The sequence below is a fragment of the Triticum aestivum genome, chromosome 4A, assembly GCF_018294505.1.
Source record: "Triticum aestivum cultivar Chinese Spring chromosome 4A, IWGSC CS RefSeq v2.1, whole genome shotgun sequence".
Classification (NCBI taxonomy): domain Eukaryota; kingdom Viridiplantae; phylum Streptophyta; class Magnoliopsida; order Poales; family Poaceae; genus Triticum; species Triticum aestivum.
The window spans coordinates 8,554,181-8,575,792 of NC_057803.1; the positions used below are offsets into that span (position 1 = coordinate 8,554,181).

The 21,612-nt window shown below is 45.9% G+C and overlaps 1 protein-coding gene across 1 annotated transcript; it reads right to left on the reverse strand.

The window, feature by feature from the left end:
- Positions 1-3,220: 3,220 nt before the first annotated feature.
- LOC123084755 (polyadenylate-binding protein RBP47B') lies at positions 3,221-8,261 on the reverse strand. Its single transcript, XM_044506252.1, has 8 exons — positions 8,020-8,261; positions 6,606-7,089; positions 6,245-6,321; positions 6,034-6,164; positions 5,299-5,395; positions 4,847-4,990; positions 3,992-4,092; positions 3,221-3,592 (listed from the first exon to the last, which is right to left on the reverse strand). Exons 1-8 carry the CDS (start codon positions 8,143-8,145, stop codon positions 3,502-3,504), a joined length of 1,251 nt encoding a protein of 416 aa, XP_044362187.1. The 5' UTR covers positions 8,146-8,261; the 3' UTR covers positions 3,221-3,501.
- Between the last annotated feature and the right edge of the window lie 13,351 nt (positions 8,262-21,612).

Consider the following 21,612-nt stretch of genomic DNA (forward strand, 5'->3'; position numbering starts at 1 on the left):
GTCGATCGGTGTCACAAAATGCGTCCCACGCCAACTCCAGCGCGCGAGCCTGTCCGGGTGCGTTCATTCGGGGTAAAACGGATATACCGGAGATGCGTCCGCGCGTTGAGTGCACAGCCGATGCATCTTAGAAAAGGTCTCATACACTGTAAAATGAACGGACAGAATTCAAGTAAAATGAACGTCGGGGTCATACACTGTAGTTGGCCTCAGGTCTCATAGTTCCTCGTACGGTATGATTTTTGTATTTTTTAATGGTCACAGTTTGATAGTACATTACACATTCATACTCCCTCCGTCACGGTTTAGAAGGCGCGTTTGGAAATTCTCTTGAACCTAGGTGGTTATCTATTGGTTGTGAAATGGGCTAAAAAATAGCATTCACACTATGCATATAGAAATAATATATCGGAGTACTAATTAGCTACTAGAAATAAATACAATGCGCCCTAAACCTTGTCTATTGTGAAACGCACGCAAATTTAAATGTGCCTTCTAAACTGTGACAGAGGGAGTACAAGGCCACCAACAATAATTAAATCAAAAATTAATAATAAATTAGTTTATGTTTTCTCATAATATCAACTTATTTAATACCTGCATATATAGTTTGCAAAGCATGCATTAAATTTTATGTTGTTATATCAGTACCTGAGTTTGTGACCTTGTATATTATAGAATGGATGGTTGTCGACTCGGACCAAACTAATCCGTGGACACAGACCAAACTAATCATTAAGGGCATGTTTGGTTCCAATAAGTCACCTGACTTATAAGTCAGGTGACTTAAAACCAATGACTTATAAGTCATGCCTGTTTGGTTGTCACATGACTTATAAGTCACCTGAGCACACCTTCCCATTTTGTTTTTTAATGTAAATGTGGTGGGACCCATGCAAAAGGGGATGACTTATAAGTTTTAAGTTGGAGTGGAGCAACTTATGACTTATAAATTGGGATGACTTATAAGTTAGATCTGTTTGACAAAATAAGTCACTTTTTGCACTTTTCGACTTCCAAGTTGGTGACTTATTTGAAACCAAACAAGACCTTATATGTGGTGTTTGGTCCGTGTTCACGGATTAGTCTTTATGTTTGTTCCATGTCCACAGATGTATCGTGACATTAGAGCAACTCCAATGGGACGACTCATTTCGTCCGGGCGTTCGTTTGGGTCGGCGCAGACAAAAAGATCGGCCCAACGCGCCGACCCAAACGGACGCGCGTCCGCTTTCATCCGCCTGCCGACCCATTTCCGGCCCATTTTTTAGACTGATTTGCGTCGGCGCGGACACAAGACGGACGCGCGCGCGCTCGCCCTCTTTCCTCACCGGGCCCGCTGGTCGATGGCACATTGGATTCACACAATCGCCCGCCTGCTACATCGCCGATGCCGCCGACCATTTTTTCAAATTAAAATGGATACATAGATAGTTCTAGTGTACACAGATAAAAAAAAGACCACTACTCGTCGCTTTCTGACTCCGACTCGGTAATGTCCTCCTCTGACGTTTGAAGGTAGGCGTCAGCAAGCTGCTCGTCTTCAAAGTCCCAACCCAACGTTTCTTGTAGCTTCAGTTTCAATTGAGTTGCCTGCTTCCGCGAACGCTTGTCCTCCCGATAGGCGGCTCGCTCCCTCCTCCTCGCGTCCCTCTCCGATCTCAATTACTTATAGAACTGGCGCTCGTCGACGATGTCCTGCGGGTAGCCTCCTCGCCACAGCACCAAGGCTTCCACGTCCTTCTCTGCGATGGCGAGGCGACGCTGCCGCCTCCGATGGGCTGGAGCGTCAAAATCAGGGCGACGGCACGATGTTAAACATGCGCGGTCATGAAAATGGATCAGCCCGTTGGGCGCACTGCCGACCCAAAACTAAAAAAGGGCGGACGGCGGGCGGACGGCCGACCCAAACGGACAAAAAGCGGACAAAAACGCCGTCCGTTTTGGGTCGGCCAGTTGAAGTTGCTCTTATGTGTTGAGATTGGCACGGACGCTTGTCACACTCAGATTTTGCCACGATGATGGCCTTCTACTTCTTTTGCCCAATGTTCGTGGTGGACGGCTAGGCCCGGAGGTGGATGCTCGAGCGGTTGCGAGGTGGTGGTTTCCAGAGGCCCGGCCTCGTCACCATGCGGCGCGGCTGCTTCCTCCTCCGTGCACACGGCGCCCTCTTCCTATCCGCCAGCCTCGCCGCCATCCCATCCGGCCTCGTCTCCATGGAGGAAGAGGCGGGCTGCTGCCTCCTTCGCCCGCACGCCGCCGTTTGCCGTGGCTGCCATCTAAGGGTGGGGGAGGTCGGCCTGCAGGTCTTGTCCCACTCGCTGGATCTGACGAGAGATGGTCTTGTGCAGAAGGGTGTGGAGAGTTCGAGAGTAGAGAGCTTTTTTTTTTTTTTTGAAAGGGAGAGTAGAGAGCTAGCTGAATGAGGACTGAGCTGAGTGGGTAGCAGGCTGGCAGAGCGGGTTCGTTGTTCGGTCAGACGGTGGGGTCGACGCTTCGGTTTGTGCGTTGGAGGGACAGGCGCTTCACACATTCGTCCGGAAGAAAAGAAAATCAGATAAGCGCTCAAACTAGCGCTCGTGCGTTGCGTTGCAAGCCCAGTCGCTTACACCGGTGTTTTCCTCGCCCGTGCATTGGAGATGCCCTTACTGACGTTTCAGGATGGGGAGAAACCACACATAATTACATGGTGCACAGCAACCATCCAGACATTTGAGGAGGGGGGAAACACCACGGACACATTACTACATGATGCACAGAACCACAACACGAGAGAATCATCGGATTCTGTACAAAAGGAAGAAGAAAGAACCACCAGGAAACTTTCGGTAGTTTGGTATAATGCAAGGTGCTTAAAAGAGGTGCTTGAACAAATAAATCAGACTTTCTTTAAGCACCGGTTAGACACTTAGTTAGGCATCTCTCCTGTAGATTGTGCTTAAAAAAACCCGGTTCATTTTTCTAAGCACCTAGCATTGTACGGACTCGGCTCCCCTGACGTACTGCAGGGTGCAGTTGGGTCACTGACAGGTGGGCCAACTTGCTTTCGGGCCCACCTGTCAGTGGCCCAACTGCACCCTGCAGTACGTCAGAGGAGCCTCGTCCGCATTGTACAAGGCCTTACCAGACGCCTCGGAACCAACGATGCCTGACCAGGCAGCAAAACAACCTGAGATTATGACCACACCAGGCAGCAATATTTCCCAGGCATACATCTGTGAACACGAACCAAACTAATCCTTTATCTGTGGCACAAGATGGTCAGGATACAAAAAAACGCATTCTTATGCTGCATGGCAGAAACTTGGTAGCAGCATCGTTGGCAATAACTTTAGATAAACCAGTACAGGACTAACAAAAGAGGTTTCCTACATCATAGTACATGCGACGCAACATATATGAAGCTAGCTAAGCTGTCCGTCAGCCTTCTCGGAGGGGGGCCTCAAAAATCTTCAGAAAAGAAGGCGGCAATGGGCCATAGATAGATGGGTTGCTCTTTGCTCAAGCAGACTGAGACAATGGTGAGGTCTTCAGCCAGAGGTGGCGTCCTAGCATCGCATTACCATGAACCGCCATGTATGAAGCATTCAGCCTAGATCGGAAGGAAGAAAAGGTGCATCAATTAGATAGATAGAGGTCAGCAGTATAAATCGTCAGGGCTGAGGTTGTTTTCTTTTCCTCTTGCTGAACCTTACAGTTTTTGAGGGTCAGTTTCAAAACTGGAATGATTTATGTTATCAGTTTCATTTCATGAAATGAAATTGGGAGCTATATGCTCCTTTAATAATGCGTAAAAAAGAGTACTCCCTCCATTTTCTAAATATAAGTCTTTTTAGAGATTTCAATATGGACTCATACGGATGTACAGACATATTAGAGTGTCGATTCACTCATTTTGCTCCGTATGTAGTCCGTATTGAAATCTCTAGAAAGTCTTATATTTAGGAGCGGAGGGAGTATAAAACAGCAGTTGGATGAAGACTGTACTTACTTCTCGACGTCAGGTAAGCTCATTGGATCATACACCTCATTTTGTTCCATGCCTGGGGCATGGCCGCCAGCTGCTGATGCCATATCGGTTGCTCCCTCAACCTGGAAGATTATAGGAGGTTAAAAGGAAGCCAAATATAGCAAATAATGCATGGCCTTGTTGTTGTGGAGCAGGTACATAGATGATTTTGGCTATTTTCAGGAAATGGTACAGACAGAAAAAAACATGCAGCTAGGTTACAGAACAAAACTAGGACAGAAAAAAATCTAAACAAGAACATATGTTATCAGCTATATTGCCGAGTTACACATGATAAATTGTTCAGGTGCACGCATCAGCAATCATATCTATTCCACAGAGCATGAAACATGGTTGGTTACAAGATGATGCTGACTAGGGATGCAAGTTAAGAGGGTTGGCTTGGCCCACCGATCCATCCTAGTAACTTGGCTTCACAACTAAATGCAAGAGACATGTGTACAAACTGAATTAGCAATTATGTTGGCAGTGAACAGTCAATTAAGCAAAATGAGTAAGTGGGTCTCCACACTTATATCCCTAAAGCTATAGGGCGCAAATCAATATATACTTTCTGCAACCCAACAACTTCTCCTGAATCTATTTAATATATGATGAAGTGAACTATATGGCTCATAAAAAGCGTCTCTATTGGTAGAAACAAACCATACAATTGGTATCAAGTATTAACATGCATTCTATGGTGACATGCCGCACAAATAAATACACAAATTAAAAAATGGCAAGCTTAAGGTGTCCATATCCACAGCTTCTTGCAGAGCGCAAGTACAAAACACTTGGGAATATCATGAGTGCAAAGTGGACTGAAAGCCTTGCCTGTTGGGGATACTGGGCATATCCTGCATAAGCACCATATGCATATGATGGGTCCTGAGGATACCCATATGGATCATATCCATAGCTATAATAAGCACTCCATTGATTAGGATCTGTCTGCTGACCCCAGGCTGCTGATTGATCCTGCATATGATTGTGGAAGATAAAGAGATTACAACAGGTTAAAACATAAGAAACAATTATCAAACAAACTAACCCTTCATCTATTAGACTAGGAACAAGAACAATATAATGCGGATAAGACCATTATATCTATTTAAACCGTTAATAATGAACAAAATTCTTCTTTAGCATGCTCATCACTGCACAACCCAAAATTAACAAGCTTCTAGTGGATTTTAGAAAATCTGAATGAGATACTACTAGATATCAGGTTCATAAATTAGAAATTTAATGAAGGTTTGTGGCACCAGCATTTAAATCTGATATACCTGCTTATTGGCAGGACTTCTGCCCCATGAAAGTCTAACCACCTGTTGACCAATCACTGTGCCATGAAGACGCTGCACAGCCTCCTCAGCTGATGCCCTGAAATGATTATCTTAGTGGTAAATACGTCATACTTGCATCATTCGGACATTAGATGCCGGCACAAAGAGGAGTCGCCAAAAAATGCAATAACCAAGAGTCGAAATTTTAGAAGGAAGTAGCCACTGTAGAACATTATAGGCATATACACACTTGACAATAAAGATCAATTTGCTCCTCCCTACTGAGCTATAAATAGAGATTAATAATTTGCATGCAATATGTACTAGTGAAACAAGTAGACATAAGGCATGCAGTATTTTGTCCTGCTGATATATCTGAACAAGTCTTTTCCAGATTCTACAGGATTAAGTTTTCAGTTCATAAAGGCACATAAAAATATAGTTTTCAAGGTTCTCCTTGATATATTATTTTCTATCACTGCATTTGCATATGATTGCACAAAAAGACAAAATAGACTACAGATGATAGAATTACACCTTTTTGTGCTTCACCTATGATGGCAATGCAATCTAAAAATTGAAAGGAAGCAAACACACAGACACAGACACACGAGGCATTGCCAATTTGTAAATCCTGCATGTTGGGCAGTGCCTACTGAGAAATGCATGCTTTGTTCTTGTAATTTATAGTTCAAGGAATAAAACAAGTATCATTTGTTTACTTAAAAGACTCACCTAGATGCATATTGTACAAATCCACATCCTTTACCAACTGGAATTTTTACATATATAAGCTCCCCAAACTGCACACAAATCTGCCTCAGCTCCTCTTCCGTCACATTTGGGTCCAAGTTACCAATAAATATCTGCAGATGCATTCCAATGTAAATGACATAACAAACAGTCCAACAGAGGAAACACCAAGCAATATGATAAGGATTCTTACCGTAGTGTTTGTAAGATCACTATCTGGTAGAACTGTTTGGGCCTGCGGAATTGCATAAGCTGTTGCTGGGTACATGGCTACATATGAAACATAAAAAGACAGTTAAAACATATCAATGGAAGTACCTCTTTTAATGAAGATCTACTTGTAATAGTTGCTGTGTTGCCTTACAATATTGATGAATCATTGCAGTGTCCCATTACAGACGGATCTTTGTTTTATTAGCACTAATAAGAGACAAATCATATGAGCCCATGCGTCAATCGAAGTGCCTTATGACCATATTTGATTATAATCAACAACATCAAGTAGTACTGTGTTGAATGGGAACACCAAATAGTAGGTTACAGATAATCATTACCTTTAGCAGCTCCATACTGAAGCTGAGATCCAGATGATTTCTTAGGAATTGCAGCACTTATCCGCATAGGTCTTGTTGAGCAATACACACCATTCATTTCTGACATTGCACGGGTCTTCTCATTTTCATCTGCAAACTTTACAAATCCATATCCTTTAGATCTCCCAGTATTTGGATCTGTGACAACCTTGGCCCCCCTAACAGATGAATAGTTCACTCGGAAAGTCTCTTGTAGCAAGTAATCTGTGACATCAGGTGCCAAGTCTCCTACAAAAATTGAATGGTCAGGCCCTGCATCCGGACGCTTCTCACCAGAGCTGAACGATGCCCAGTTCAATCTGAATGTATGCTCAGTTCCAGGCATTTGTGCGCCATTATAAGCCTGTAGAACTTTCTCAGCAGCTTCGTGTGAAATGAATTCAATGAATCCATAGCCTTCTGGAAGACCAGATAATTTGTTGCGTATTAATTTCACAGATTGTACCTGCATCCCCAAACAATCACAGCCCTATTAGTACTACGAGTGCAAAAGGTAATCCTGAATACTCAACAGTAGAAGAACAACGCTGGCCATAAAAGTATAAAACGGACGTTTGAAAGACTACAGCAACTGAAATCAGTGTGACACAGTAAAGAGCTGCAAACATGGCATGCAAATAAAATACTAAATTTTATCATCAGCTCTGTTCCAAATGAAGTCCAGAAGAGGGACAGCATGGATCACACGTCCAACAATGTAACACTTAATACATTGATTCCTACAAGGATGTGAAGGTACAAAACTTTGTTGGGACTTTTACTGAAACACAACATTCGACAGAATTGCTGGCTTGCTGCAAACAAACACCTAGGGCTTACGAAGAAACTAAGGCATCAGAATTCTGAGCTATGAAGAATCCACCCGAAGGAGATACCACAAATAAAAAATCAGTGATGTGAAGATGAACATGTTACCCTAGCCAGGAAAACAAGCAACTTACTAGTATATGGATGAGAAACTTCAACAAATCTATGCTGCCCACTAAGAAATTGACCTCCCCATTAGGCATAACAAACAATCACCTCGGTACATCACTTGAACTGCACAGGACTACATGAGGCTCCAGCAACCGCTTCGATTCAGAATATCAACCATGTCGCTACTTCAAACAAATTTGCTAATTCTAGTACGATGAAGCGTCTATCCACACAGAACCATAGCTACAGCCAATTCCAGAACAACGGCCACTTCGGAACCCTAAACCTATCAAAACTCGAAAACAGGATAGATGCCACAACCAAATACGCCCAAATTCACCTAAATAGCGAAGCAATCGCTCCTTCAGCACAGCCAGAGCAGCGGCAAATCACCGAGTCGGGCACGAGCACCGAGACCTAGCGAGGTACCGACATAGCTGATGGGATGGAAACCTACCTCGCCGGTGTGCGCGAAGCAGCCGTAGAGGTAGTTCTCGTCGGCCCAGTACTGGAGGTCGCCGATCCAGAGCGTGCGGACCTCCTCCAGGGTGGTCGGCTGGTGGTACGGCCCCGCCATCATCATCGGAGCGGCCGCTGCCTGCGACGGCGGGCGGTGTGGCTTGGCTTGGGTCGGAGGCGCGGCGGCGAGAGGGCGGTGGTGTGGTGTCTGGTCGGGGGTACGGGGTCCTGGCCTGTCTCGGTGGTTCCCATCGCCTGCTTTTCACGTCTAATAGGAGCCCTTGGGCCTTCTCGGATGACGGGCCTCTATGGACTGGGCCTTCAAGAATTAGTAGTACTAGAAGGCTTCATCTTCTATCTCTCTGGGCGGGCCAGGTGGCCCAGGTCACAAGCTGAGCTGGTTTCCTCAAAACAAAACAAAAAACTGAGTTGGTGCCATTGAAGAAACAGTAAAGTACAATGGTCATTGTATTCTGTACTTGTGGAATCTTTCACTTTGTCACTAGATTTCAATGTACCTAAAAATGGTCACTGAGGTGGTTTAAGTTACAATTAGCAGTCTTGGGCTCATTTGACTATGGTATTTCATCATAAGTGGCACACGGCTAACTATTTATATAGTACCCCTCATGTCGATTTTGGTGCCTCAAAATTCGAGGGAAACGAGGAGGCGAAAGCGAAAATTAATGATCAATGTCGATGATCAAAGCATTGTGTGCGGGGTCAGATTCAGGTGGGCGCAAGTCATTCTCCATCACCGGCGAGGTTGTGCTTACGTCACTTCTCGCACCTTACCGCAAGCCCGACGAAAAAACGTGTCTCGACCTTTGGTGTGCCCTTTTTTGATCTCTTATTTAGTGATGGATCTCACGATTGAGATTAGGGTTTCGTACTGTCAGCATTTCTTTTTTCTCTAGCCACAATTTTGTAGTACATACCTTCCCATGATTTTTGGGTGCGGTTGGATTTGGGATAAGGTTTTTGGTTAAACTCATACCAAAGAGTATGGTGTTAAGCAATTAAAAGTTTTTAGTCGGCATTCACATAGTGTGTGATGAATTTGAGGACTTGTGGTAGTGTGAATAGTTTCTAGGGGATGAGTTGTGTTACTTTGTTGCAAGGGGTTTAGGATTGTTTTCTTTTAAGATGACAAAAAGGGGGTCAATGTGATCAATACTAGTTGCACACACTGTTATTTGTAGGCGACCGCGGTGGTCACTTGTTTGTTTAGTTCAACCATGGTGGTTTTTTAGGAGCTAGGAGCAATAAGACATATGTTGAGGTGGGATTTGATATAATTATTGTGATAAAAATAACTAGTCACAGGGTGTAGTCGAAAATCTGACTGAGAACATTGGCCATGAGAAAGAAAGAAGCAAGGATGAAGGTGTACTTGTCTCTTCCTGGTAGGACAATGAAAAATGGGCTTAGGAAGATTAAAAAACAAATGACACTGAAAATATGCTTTCAAATGTCACATTTGGTCATCCTTATTTGCAGATACTCCCTCCTATACTTTTTATTCCGCATATTAGATTTGTGTCAAGTCAAACTTTGTAAAGTTTGACAAAATTTATATAAAAAATATCGACATCTACAATACCAAAAATATATAACGTGAAACTGCATTCCATCATGAATCTAATTATATTGATTTGGTATTGTGAATATTGATAATTTTTTCTATATTAGTTTGGTCAAACTAGAGATACTTTGACTTTCGACTAAACTTATATGCAAACTAAAAAGGACCCGATGGAGTATATCATAAACATGAAGGAAATATGTCCTAAAGGCAATAATAAAGATGTTATTTATATTTTCTTGTATCAAGATAAATGTTTATTATTTACGCTAGAATTGTATTAACCAGAAACTTGATACATGTGTGAATACATAGACAAAACAAAGTGTCCCTAGTATGCCTCTACTTGACTAGCTCGTTAATCAAAGATGGTTAAGTTTCCTGACCATAGACATGTGTTGTCATTTGATAAACGGGATCACATCATTAGAGAATGATGTGATGGACAAGACCCATCCGTTAGCTTAGCATAATGATTGTTTAGTTTTTATTGCTATTGCTTTCTTCATGACTTATACATATTCCTCTGACTATGAGATTATGCAACTCCCGAATACCGGAGGAACACTTTGTGTGCCATCAAACGTCACAACATAATTGGGTGATTATAAATATGCTCTATAGGTGTCTCCGATGGTGTTTGTTGAGTTGGCACAGATCGAGATTAGGATTTGTCACTCCGAGTATCAAAGAGGTATCTCTGGGCCCTCTCGGTAATGCACATCACTATAAGCCTTGCAAGCAATGTGACTGATACGTCTCCAACGCATATACTTTTTCTCATGATTTTCCTCTTATTTTGGAATCTAATTTGCATGATTTGAATGAAATTTACCCCGGACCGACGCTGTTTTCAGCAGAACTACCGTGGTGTTGTTTTTGTGCAGAAATAAAAGTTCTCGAAATAGAATGAAACTTTTTGAGGAATTTTTATATCAATAATAAGAATTTCTGGAGCCAAGACCTACCGGATAGGGGCCCCTGGGTGGGCACAACCCACCAGGGCGCGTCCCCCTCTCCTGGCGCGCCCAGGTGGGTTGTACCCATCTGGTGGCCCCACCGACGACCCCTGGATACTATAAATTCACATATTTCTGGAAAAAAATCAAGAAGAAAGAATTACCACGATCCACGAGAAGGAGCCGCCGCCAAGCCCTGTTCTTCCTCGGGAGGGCAGATCTGGAGTCCGTTTAGGGCTCCGGGAGGGGGATCTTCGTTCTTCGTCATCACCAACCCATCTCCATCGCCAATTCCATGATGCTCCCCATCGGGAGTGAGTAATTCCTTCGTAGGCTCGCTGGTCGGTGAGGAGTTGGATGAGATTCATCATGTAAATCGAGTTAGTTTTGTTAGGGCTTGATCCCTGATATCCACTATGTTCTTAGATTGATGTTGCTATGACTTTGCCATGCTTAATGCTTGTCACTTTGGGCTTGGGTGCCATGATTTCAGATCTGAACCGTTTATAAATTCATCATTATATCCATGTTTAGATCCAATCTTGCAAGTTAATTATAGTCACCTACTATGGTTATGATCCGGAAACCCCGGAGTGACAACAACCGGGCCCACTCCTGGTGATGACCGTAGTTTGAGGAGTTCATGTATTCACTATGTGTTAATGCTTTGTTCCGGTTCTCTATTAAAAGGAGGCCTTAATATCCCTTAGTTTTCAATATGGACCCCGCTGTCACGGGAGGGTAGGAAAAAAGATGCCATGCAAGTTCTTTTAATAAAGCACGTATGACTATTTACGGAATACACGCCTACATTATATCGATGAACTGGAGCTAGTGTCGTACCGCCCTAGGTTATAACTATCTCATGATGAATATCATCCAACAAGTCATCGATCCAATGCCTACGAATTTTTCCTTATTGATCTTGCTAAGTTACTACTGCTATCATCACTGTTACGCTTGCTACAAAATTACTGTTATCACTGTTACTGTTACTATTGCTGCTGTCACTACTATCAAAACTATCAAATTACTATGCTACTAATTACTTGCTGCAGATAATTAATCTCTAGGTGTGGTTGAATTGACAACTCAGCTGCTAATACCTTCAAATATTCTTTGGCTCCCCTCGTGTCGAATCTATAAATTTGGGTTGAATACTCTACCCTTGAAAACTGTTGCTATCCGCTATACTTGTGGGTTATCAAGACCTTTTTCTGGTGCCATTGTCGGGGAGCATAGCTATATTTGTTGAGTCACTTGGGATTATTATCATATTATCACTATGAAGAATCTAAAGGATCCAAAGACTAAGATATTTCCCTCAAGAATGAGGGGAGGTAAGGAACTGCCATCCAGTTCTGCTTTAGATGCACCTTATGTTATGAGTAAACTTGCAACACCACCATATGTTATTAATTCTGATATGTCGCAAGTTATTGATGATGCTACTTCTCCTATGAATGATGCTTATGATGATGCTAGTTCCTTGCTTGATAATGATGATGTGCCACTTGGTGAATTTCTTGATAAACAAATTGCTGGAGTTATACAACATGATGTCGTTGAATCTGATGATGAGCTTGAAACCGAATCTCCTAAAACACCTGCTAGATCTAGACATCCTAGATATGAATTGCCTAAGGTACCGGAAGGTTATGTTATGAGTGAAGAAGCAACTAGAGATATTCTTGCTTGCAATGATAGAGATGATCTAGAGAAATTATTACGCAAGTATAAAGAAAAATATCTGAATGCTAGAATGAAATGTGATCCTAAGTTTGCTACTTCACCTATCTTTATTGATGACAAGGATTATGAATTCTCTATCGACCCAAAGTTAATTACTCTGGTTGAATCTGATCCTTTTCATGGTTATGAAACTGAAACTGTTGTAGCACATCTTACTAAGTTGAATGACATAGCCACCCTTTTTACTCATGATGAGAAAACCCGCTATTACTTTATTCTCAAATTATTTCCTTTCTCATTAAAGGGTGATGTTAAAGCTTGGTACAATACTCTTGCTCCTGGTTGTGTGCGTAGTCCCCAGGACATGATATATTACTTCTCTGAAAAATATTTTCCTGCTCATATGAAACAAGCTGCCTTACAGGAAATATTTAACTTTGTGCAAACTAAAGAAGAGAGTCTCCCACAAGCTTGGGGGAGGCTTTGCCAGCTACTTAATGCTTTGCCTGATCATCCTCTTAAGAAAAATGAAATACTTGATATCTTCTATAATGGACTAACCGATGCTTCTAGGGACTTCCTAGATAGTTGTGCTGGTTGTGTTTTCAGGGAACGAGCTGTTGGACAAGCTAAAGAAATATTGAATAACATATTGAAAAACTATGATGATTGGCCTCTTCCTAAACCACCGCCTAAACCCACTCCGAAGAAGAGGGGTATATTATATCTCGGTCCCGAAGATATGCAAGAGGCAAAGAAATCTGTGAAGGAAAAAGGTATTAAAGCCGAGGATGTTAAAATTTTACCTCCTATTGAAGAAATACATGGGCTTAATACACCACCAATGCCTAAGGTGGTAGAGGTAAATTCTCTTATGAAGTTTAATGATAATGACAATCCTCACAATATGCATCCTAGTCAATGCCTTTATGAGTTTGAAAACTACATTAGGAAACAAGATCACTTCAATGCAAATGTTACAAAACAATTGAAATACAATTCTGATATGATTGCTCGCTTGAGTGACTTGTTATTTCGAATATCAAATGATGTTAGAGGTGTTGGAAAACATGCTTCTATGGTTCAAACCCAGTTAGAACAAGTTACTAAATCTCAAAAGGAATTGCTTGATGAAATGAATCATAATATGCATGACTTTGCTGGTAGAATTGCAACTAGAGGAGGTAAAATGACTCAGGAACCACTTTATCCTGAGGGACACTGAGGGAGTCCTGGATTAGGGGGTCTCCGGACAGCCGGACTATCTCCATTGGTCGGACTGTTAGACTATGAAGATACAAGATTGAAGACTTCGTCTCGTGTCCGGATGGAACTCTACTTGGCGTGGAAGGCAAGCTAGGCAATACGTATATGCATATCTCCTCCTTTGTAACCGACCTTGTGTAACCCTAACCCTCTCCGGTGTCTATATAAACCGGAGGGCTTTAGTCCATAGGACAACAATCACAACAACAATCATACCGTAGGCTAGCTTCTAGGGTTTAGCCTCTCTGATCTCGTGGTAGATATACTCTTGTAACACCCATATCTTCAATATTAATCAAGCAGGACGTAGGGTTTTTACCTCCATCAAGAGGGCCCAAACCTGGGTAAAACTTCGCGTCCCTTGCCTCATGTTACCATCCGGCCTAGACACACAGTTCGGGACCCCCTACCCGAGATCCGCCGGTTTTGACACCGACATTGGTGCTTTCATTGAGAGTTCCTCTGTGTCATCGCTGTTAGGCCTGATGGATCCTACTATCATCGATAGCGATGCGGTCTAGGGTGAGACTTTTCTCCCCGGACAGATCTTCGTATTCGGCGGCTTTGCACTGCGGGCTAATTCGCCCCTGGCCATCAGGAGCAGATTGAAAGCTACGCCCCTGGCCATCAGGTCAGATTTGGAAGTATGAATTACACAGCCAACATCCGTGGGGACTTGATCTTTGACGGATTCGAGCCACAGTCGGACGCGCCACACTGTCGCGATGGGTATGACCTAGCTCTGACATCGGACGGTACCCCAGAGGCCGCACCCGCATCAGCTCCGACCCTTAGCTCGGAGCCAGCTGCACCAATCGAGGACGGGTGGCTAGACACCGCCTCACGGGCTGCAGTCTCAACGGCGATCGAGCCAAACACCAGCATAATCCTCGACGCAGCCCGTGACTCCAAGGTGCCGGACTCTCCTCCGGACCCCGAACCATCCGTGCCCCTGCCAATCGAATCCGACTGGGCGCCGATCATGGAATTCACCGCTACGGATATCTTTCAGCACTCGCCCTTCGGCGACATTCTAAATTCACTAAGGTCTCTTTCTTTGCTAGGAGAGCCCTGGCCGGATGATGGCCAACAGGACTGGGATGCGGACGACGAAGAAATTCGACGCCCACCCACCACCCACTTTGTAGCCACTGTCGATGATTTAACCGACATGCTCGACTCCGACTCCGAAGACATCGACGGTATGGACGACGATGTAGGAGACGAACATGAACCAGCACCTATAGGGCACTGGAAAGCCACCTCATCATATGACATATACATGGTGGATACACCCAATGAAGGCAACGGCGACGAGATAGCGGAGGTTGACCCCTCCAAGAAGCAACCCAAGCGCTGACGTCAGCGGCACCGCTCTAAGTCCCGCCAAAGCAAAAGTGGTGATACCGGCACAGGAGATAATAACACTCCGGATAGCGCCGAAGACAACGAAAACCCCCTCCAGCAAGAGTTAGATCAGGAGGATGAAGGAGCCAGCTCTCCTAAGAGAGCGGCTGGCGGAGAGGAGGAGGATGACAATTACATGCCCCCCTCCGAAGACAAGGCAAGCCTCGGCGACGATGAATTCGTCGTACCAGAGGATCCTCGAACAAGAGCGCTTCAAGCGCAGGCTTATAGCCACGGCAAATAGCCTGAAGAAAAAGCAGCAGCAACTTCAAGCTGATCAAGATCTGCTAGCTGACAAATGGACTGAAGTCCTCGCAGCCGAGGAATATAAACTCGAGCGTCCCTCCAAGAGTTACCCAAGGCGCAGGTTACTACCCCGACTGGAGGAAGAAGCGTATGATACGGCTAATCGGCCACCTCGTGGCCGCGATAGAGAGGCATTCCCGCCGAAAGCTCAGCCTCCACCCCAACGCCATCCAAATAAAAAGGCATGGGGAGATACGCCAGACCTGCGAGACATATTGGAGGACAAAGGAAAGCATTCAAGATCGATCTACAGATCACGAGGGCGCACCACTCTACGAGACGGTAAACGTCATGCCGGATACAGTAAAAGCAAATCTGGCCGGGCCGAACATAGCGGGCAGGACCCATACGAGTTGCGTCGCGATATAGCCCAATACAGAGGCGCCACACACCCCTTATGCTTCACAGATGAAGTAATGGAACATCAATTCCCAGAAGGTTTCAAACCTGTAAACATTGAATCATACGACGGCACAACAGATCCCGCGGTATGGATTGAGGACTTCTTCCTCCACATCCACATGGCCCGCGGTGATGACTTACATGCCATCAAGTACCTCCCACTAAAACTCAAAGGACCAGCACGACATTGGCTTAATAGCTTGCCAGCGGACTCCATTAGCTATTGGGAAGATCTGGAAGCCGCATTCCTCGACAACTTTCAGGGCACTTACGTGCGACCACCAGACGCCGATGACTTGAGCCACATAATTCAGCAGCCAGAAAAGTCGGCCAGACAATTTTGGACTCGGTTCCTTACAAAGAAAAACCAAATCATCGACTGTCCGGATGCGGAGGCCTTAGCGGCTTTCAAGCACAACATCCGAGATGAGTGGCTAGCCCGGCACCTTGGTCAGGAAAAGCCGAAATCTATGGCAGCCCTCACGACGCTCATGACCCGCTTTTGTGCGGGAGAAGACAACTGGTTGGCTCGCAGTAACAACATATCAAAGAACCATGGTACCTTAGATACCAGGGACGGCAACAGCAGGTCACGTTGCAACAAGCATAAGCGCCGCATTAACGGCGAAAGTACTAAGGATACAGCAGTTAACGCCAGATTCTAAGGCTCTGAACCCGATCAGTGGAAAAAGCCATTCAAACAAAGTACGCCGGGTCCGTCCAGCTTGGACAGTATACTCGATCGCTCGTGTCAAATACACGGCACCCCAGACAAGCCAGCCAATCACACCAACAGGGATTGTTGGGTGTTCAAGCAGGCCGACATAGGGGTGGAAACGGATCGGATGCGGATCGGATAGTGCTCTTACCACTTCCATTTTCATATTTTCAAAACGAATACGGATGTTATCGGATACGGATGCGGCTCGGATATTATTCGAATACGGATACGTATCGGATATTTTCTTGATTTGGAACGGATACGAATAATATCAACATATTGCTTAAGTAAATTAGTCGATAGCTATGTGACGTAAAATAACCAACTTGTGACATACAATAAGTCAATGATAATTAGGTTTATGAATAAATACTATTGTAGTGCATAATAATTTATAAGTTTAATCATATAAAGAGTAAAATTTGACCACTTATTTGGCTTTTATGTTGGATAATTGGAATATTGGGCCTAGAATTTTAAAAATTACCTCCCAGAATCTTATTCGGATACGGATATATCCACTTCCATATCCATATTTGTGTCAAAATCTCCTACCATATTTTATTTTTTATTTGTTCAATAATTTCGGATACAGATAATTTCCATTTCCATTTTGGTTCGGATGCGGATGTTTCGGATACGAATAGGCATTTTCTCAAATACGAATATCGGATATTTTGGATTATCCGCTACCACTTTCCACCCCTAGGCCGGCAAGTTAATCACTAAAAACAAGGACAAGGGGCCGCATAGCGAGGACGAGGAAGAACCCCAGCAGCCGCACATCGGAGGACAGAAGAGGTTTCCCCCGCAAGTGCGGACGATGAACATGATATACGCAACCCACATCCCCAAGAGGGAGCGGAAGCGTGCGCTCAGGGACGTATATGCGCTGGAGCCAGTCGCCCCGAAGTTCAACCCTTGGTCCTCCTGTCCGATCACCTTCGATCGCAGGGACCACCCCACTAGTATCCATCACGGTGGATTCGCCGCACTGGTCTTAGACCCAATTATCGACGGATTTCACCTCACTCGAGTCCTCATGGATGGCGGCAGCAGCCTGAACCTGCTTTATCAGGACACAATGCGCAAAACGGGTATAGACCTCTCAAGGATCAAACTCACAAAGACGACCTTTAAAGGTGTCATTCCAGGCGTAGAGGCCCACTACACAGGCTCAATTTCACTGGAAGTGGTCTTCGGATCCCGGATAACTTCTGAAGCGAAGAGTTAATCTTCGATATAGTCCCGATCCGCAGTGGTTATCACGCGCTGCTCGGACGAACCGCATTCGCTAGATTCAATGCAGTACCACATTATGCATACCTCAAGCTTAAGATGCCAGGACCTCGCGAAGTTATTACAGTCAATGGAAACACAGAGCGCTCTCTCCGAACAGAGGAGCACACCGCGGCCCTCGCAGCAGAAGCGCAAAGCAGCCTCTCAAGGCAATCTACCAGTTCAGCGTTTCAAAGCCCGGACACCTTCAAGCGCGCTCGGGGCAATCGGCAAATAGACCGCCTAGCGCGATCTGAGCTCGCGTAGCAATACGACGGCCACCTCAATCCCAGCCCAACGACGTTGTTCGTGCCGCGCGTACATAATTATGCATTAAAAATACCATGGGCACAGATGGGGAAGGGGAGGCACAACTATGGCACGCCCCAAAACGCGGCCTAAACCGCACCAGGGGCTTCCCGTTTGGTTATTTTTCTTTTTCTTTCAGGACTTCAATCTCTGGAAACACTGTCCGGCAGCTCTATTGTCGAACACATGATACAGCAACTAAGGAGGCCGACAACTACGGAATTCCCAGGTGGATTACAGATTTCATATAATTCCTCAGCTCGCCCTTGGAAGGGACATAGTCCTACTCTTTTGCTCATTACACTATATGTATCACTCTGCTTTAATGCAATTTTTTAATATACAATGCATGACATTATGACTATTATCGCATTTTTGTTATGTGTATACATACCTATGTGTTCATTAATGACTCCTAGCAACCGTACACTCTGGTACGGCCAATGCACCATGGGCTTACATACTCACAATATGGTGTGAGAAGTCCAAACACTTTCACAAGTGCGGCACCCCAAACTTATAGCATTATATGCATCAGCTCTGAATCATGTCTTTGGTCAAATGTTGGGTTTGCCTGGCTCCTATGTTTTGGTACCTTACGTTCCGCTCTATCGGCTAAGGTAGCGCTAGGAGAACTACTGCAATTGTGCCCCGGTTCTGCCGGGCCGAGCACCTCAGTAGAGAAAGCTAAAACTGACTGTCATGATAAGGCGAGAGACAGGTCGCTGTTCGGCGAGGTTTTTCGAGTCCCTAAAGACTTATGCCGCTTAGGGCGAGGGGTCGGCTCCGTCCGGCTTACAGGCATGTATCGCGCCCCGAATTCGGCCTTCCGAATACCAGGGGCTTCGCCGAAATTTAAAATTATAGAATTCTATGGCTAAGTGAGAGTGATAAAGCATTATTAGTCCGGTTGCCTTGTTCGTTGTGCTGAGCACCTCCCTCGAAGGACCCAAACATGGGAACAAGAGTGCTCAGGTTTATCCCGAACACCCCAGCACTCATGGTACGGGGGAAGAAGCCGAGGACTAGCCATCTCTCAAATTGGATAAACAACCAAACATAAGGTAATATTTTAAATTCACACAAGCGTTGCATAGCGCATATGAAACAAGTTTTCATCTCACAGGATAAAAAACGAGCAAGTCTCATTCAAACATTACATTTTGTGAACACTCATCCGCGATAAGACGGGCGCCCGGCAGAACACCCTCGTAGTACATCTCGGGGTGGCGGTGCTCCTTACCCTCCGGCGGCCCCTCCTTGATCAGCTTCACGGCGTCTAGCTTGACCCTCTGTGTTTTTACACGGGCAAAGGCCCGGCGTGCACCTTCAATGCAGACGGATCGCTTGACGACCTCCAGCCGTGGGCAGGCATCCACAAGCCGCCTCACCAGGCCAAAGAAACTGTTTGGAAGGGCATCGCCAGGCCACAACCGGACTATGAAGCCCTTCATGGCCTGATCGGCCACCTTATGTAGCTCGGCCATCTACTTCAGCTGGTCACTCATCGGCACTGGATGTTCGGCCTCAGCATACTGAGACCAAAACAGCTTCTCCATCGAGCTTCCATCCTCGGCCTGATAAAATTGTGCAGCATCAGACACACTGCGGGGCAAATCTGCGAATGCTCCTGAAGAGCTCCGGATTCGGGTAAGTAATCGGTAAATTACTTTTACATGCTTGCTTTGCATATAGAAAGCCTTACCCGCCGCTATCTTCTTCATCGCGTCGATCTCCTGAAGGGCCTTCTGGGCCTCGGCCTTGGCACTCTTCGCGCTCTCACGGGCCGCGGCAAGCTCAGACTCTCGCGTCTTCAAGTCAAGCTCCAACGCCTCGTGCTTTGTCACGAGAGCCTGGAGCTCTTGCTGCACCTCGCCCACCCGAGCCTCGTGCCTCTCTCGCTCAGTGCGCTCCTGGGCCGCCTTTTCTTCGGCCTGGGACAACGCTTGCTTCAGGGTCGCCACCTCGGCCGTGGCCCCTGGCAAACATACAATGATCCTGTCATTTAGCAATCGCGTCATTTTTCTCATCTATAGACGGGGTATTACTTACCCTTGTTCTCCTCAAGCTGCCTCTTAGCAAGGCCGAGCTCTTTCTGGGACCCCTCGAGGGCCTCCTTCAGTATGGCGACCTCCGCAGTCAGTGCGGCGGACGCCAGCAGCGAAGCCTGCATATGCATATTGACATACTTATATTAGACTCCTGCGATATTATTTGATCCTATGTTCGGCTTTTCTTTGTGAACACCGAACAAAGCATCAGGGGCTACTATCTATGCGGTAATATTTCTACTACATTTTAAAACACTTACCTCGAAGCCTGTTAGAAGGCTAGTACAGGCTTCAGTCAATCCGCTCTTGGCGGACTGAACCTTCTGGATCACCGCACTCATGATAGTGCGGTGCTCCTCCTTGATGGAAGCGCTGCAAAGCGCTTCCAACATAGTGTCCGACACCTCTGGATGGACAGAGGTCACCGGCACAGGCGTCTCACCCTCCTTAGAAGGGGACCGCCTACCCGAGCTCGGGGCCGTTGGAGGGTCCGGCGCGGTGTTCGGCTGAGGGCCAAACTCGGAGCTCTCGGGGACCTCATCCCCTCGGCTCCCAGAGTCCGGAAGGTCGCCTTGCGGTGCCTCCGGGACCGTCCCCCCTCGATCCGATGCCTCTTGAGACAGCACCTCGGTGTCGTCGGCTGGATGAGGGGAGGTGGCCATCGGGACTGGATCGCTATCCATGTCCGACGCACCCAGGGAGCCGTCCGAGTATACCTCGATATTGGCTCGGGGCAGCCTGCACAATTGAGTTTGGCGTTAGGGAAAGCAACACAACAAAGGAATCCTATGGGTTACTTTGGTATCCGAACACTTACGATCTCCCCTGGGGCTTGCCCCTGGGCAACCACTCGTCTTCACTTTCGTCGGCGGCGGTAGAGCTGTCCGGAAGGAGCGTCCTTCCCTTCTTGGACCCTTTGGCCTCCCCTGTTGGGGTGGCCTTCCTTTTCTTGTCTCCCCCTGTCGGTGGGGGAGCCTCTTCTTCCTCTTCCTCGTCTTCGGGGGAAGAGTGAGCCGTAGAGTCATCGGACAATGAGTCCGACGACGCCTGGCGTCGGGAACTCTTTCGAGCTCCCTTGGCCTTCTTGGTCTTCTTCGGCACCTTATAAGGGGCCGGAGTCAGCATCTTCGTCAGAAGAGCGTCTGCGGGGCCTTCGGGCAAGGGAGCCGGACAGTCGATCTGTCCGGCCATCTTCTGCCAGTCCTGTTAACGGCACGGGAGTTTAGATCCCGCATAGAGCCAATATATATATATATATATATATATATATATATATATATATAACATCCTGTAAGAGGTAAAACAACTTACCGCACTGGCGTGGCGCTTCGCGCTGAATCCGCGATCCTCAGTAATGGGGGGAGGGACCGCGGCGCCCTTGAACAGCACCCTCCAGGCATCTTCATGAGTCGTGTCGAAGAGCCTGTTCAGAGTTCAGTGCTGCACCGGATTGAACTCCCACAAGGTAAACTCCCGTTGTTGGCACGGGAGTATCCGGCGAACGAGCATAACCTGGACTATGTTGACAAGCTTGAGCTTCTTACCCACCATGTTCTGAATACATGACTGGAGTCCGGTCAGCTCTTTTGGATTACCCCAGGACAGGCCCTTCTCT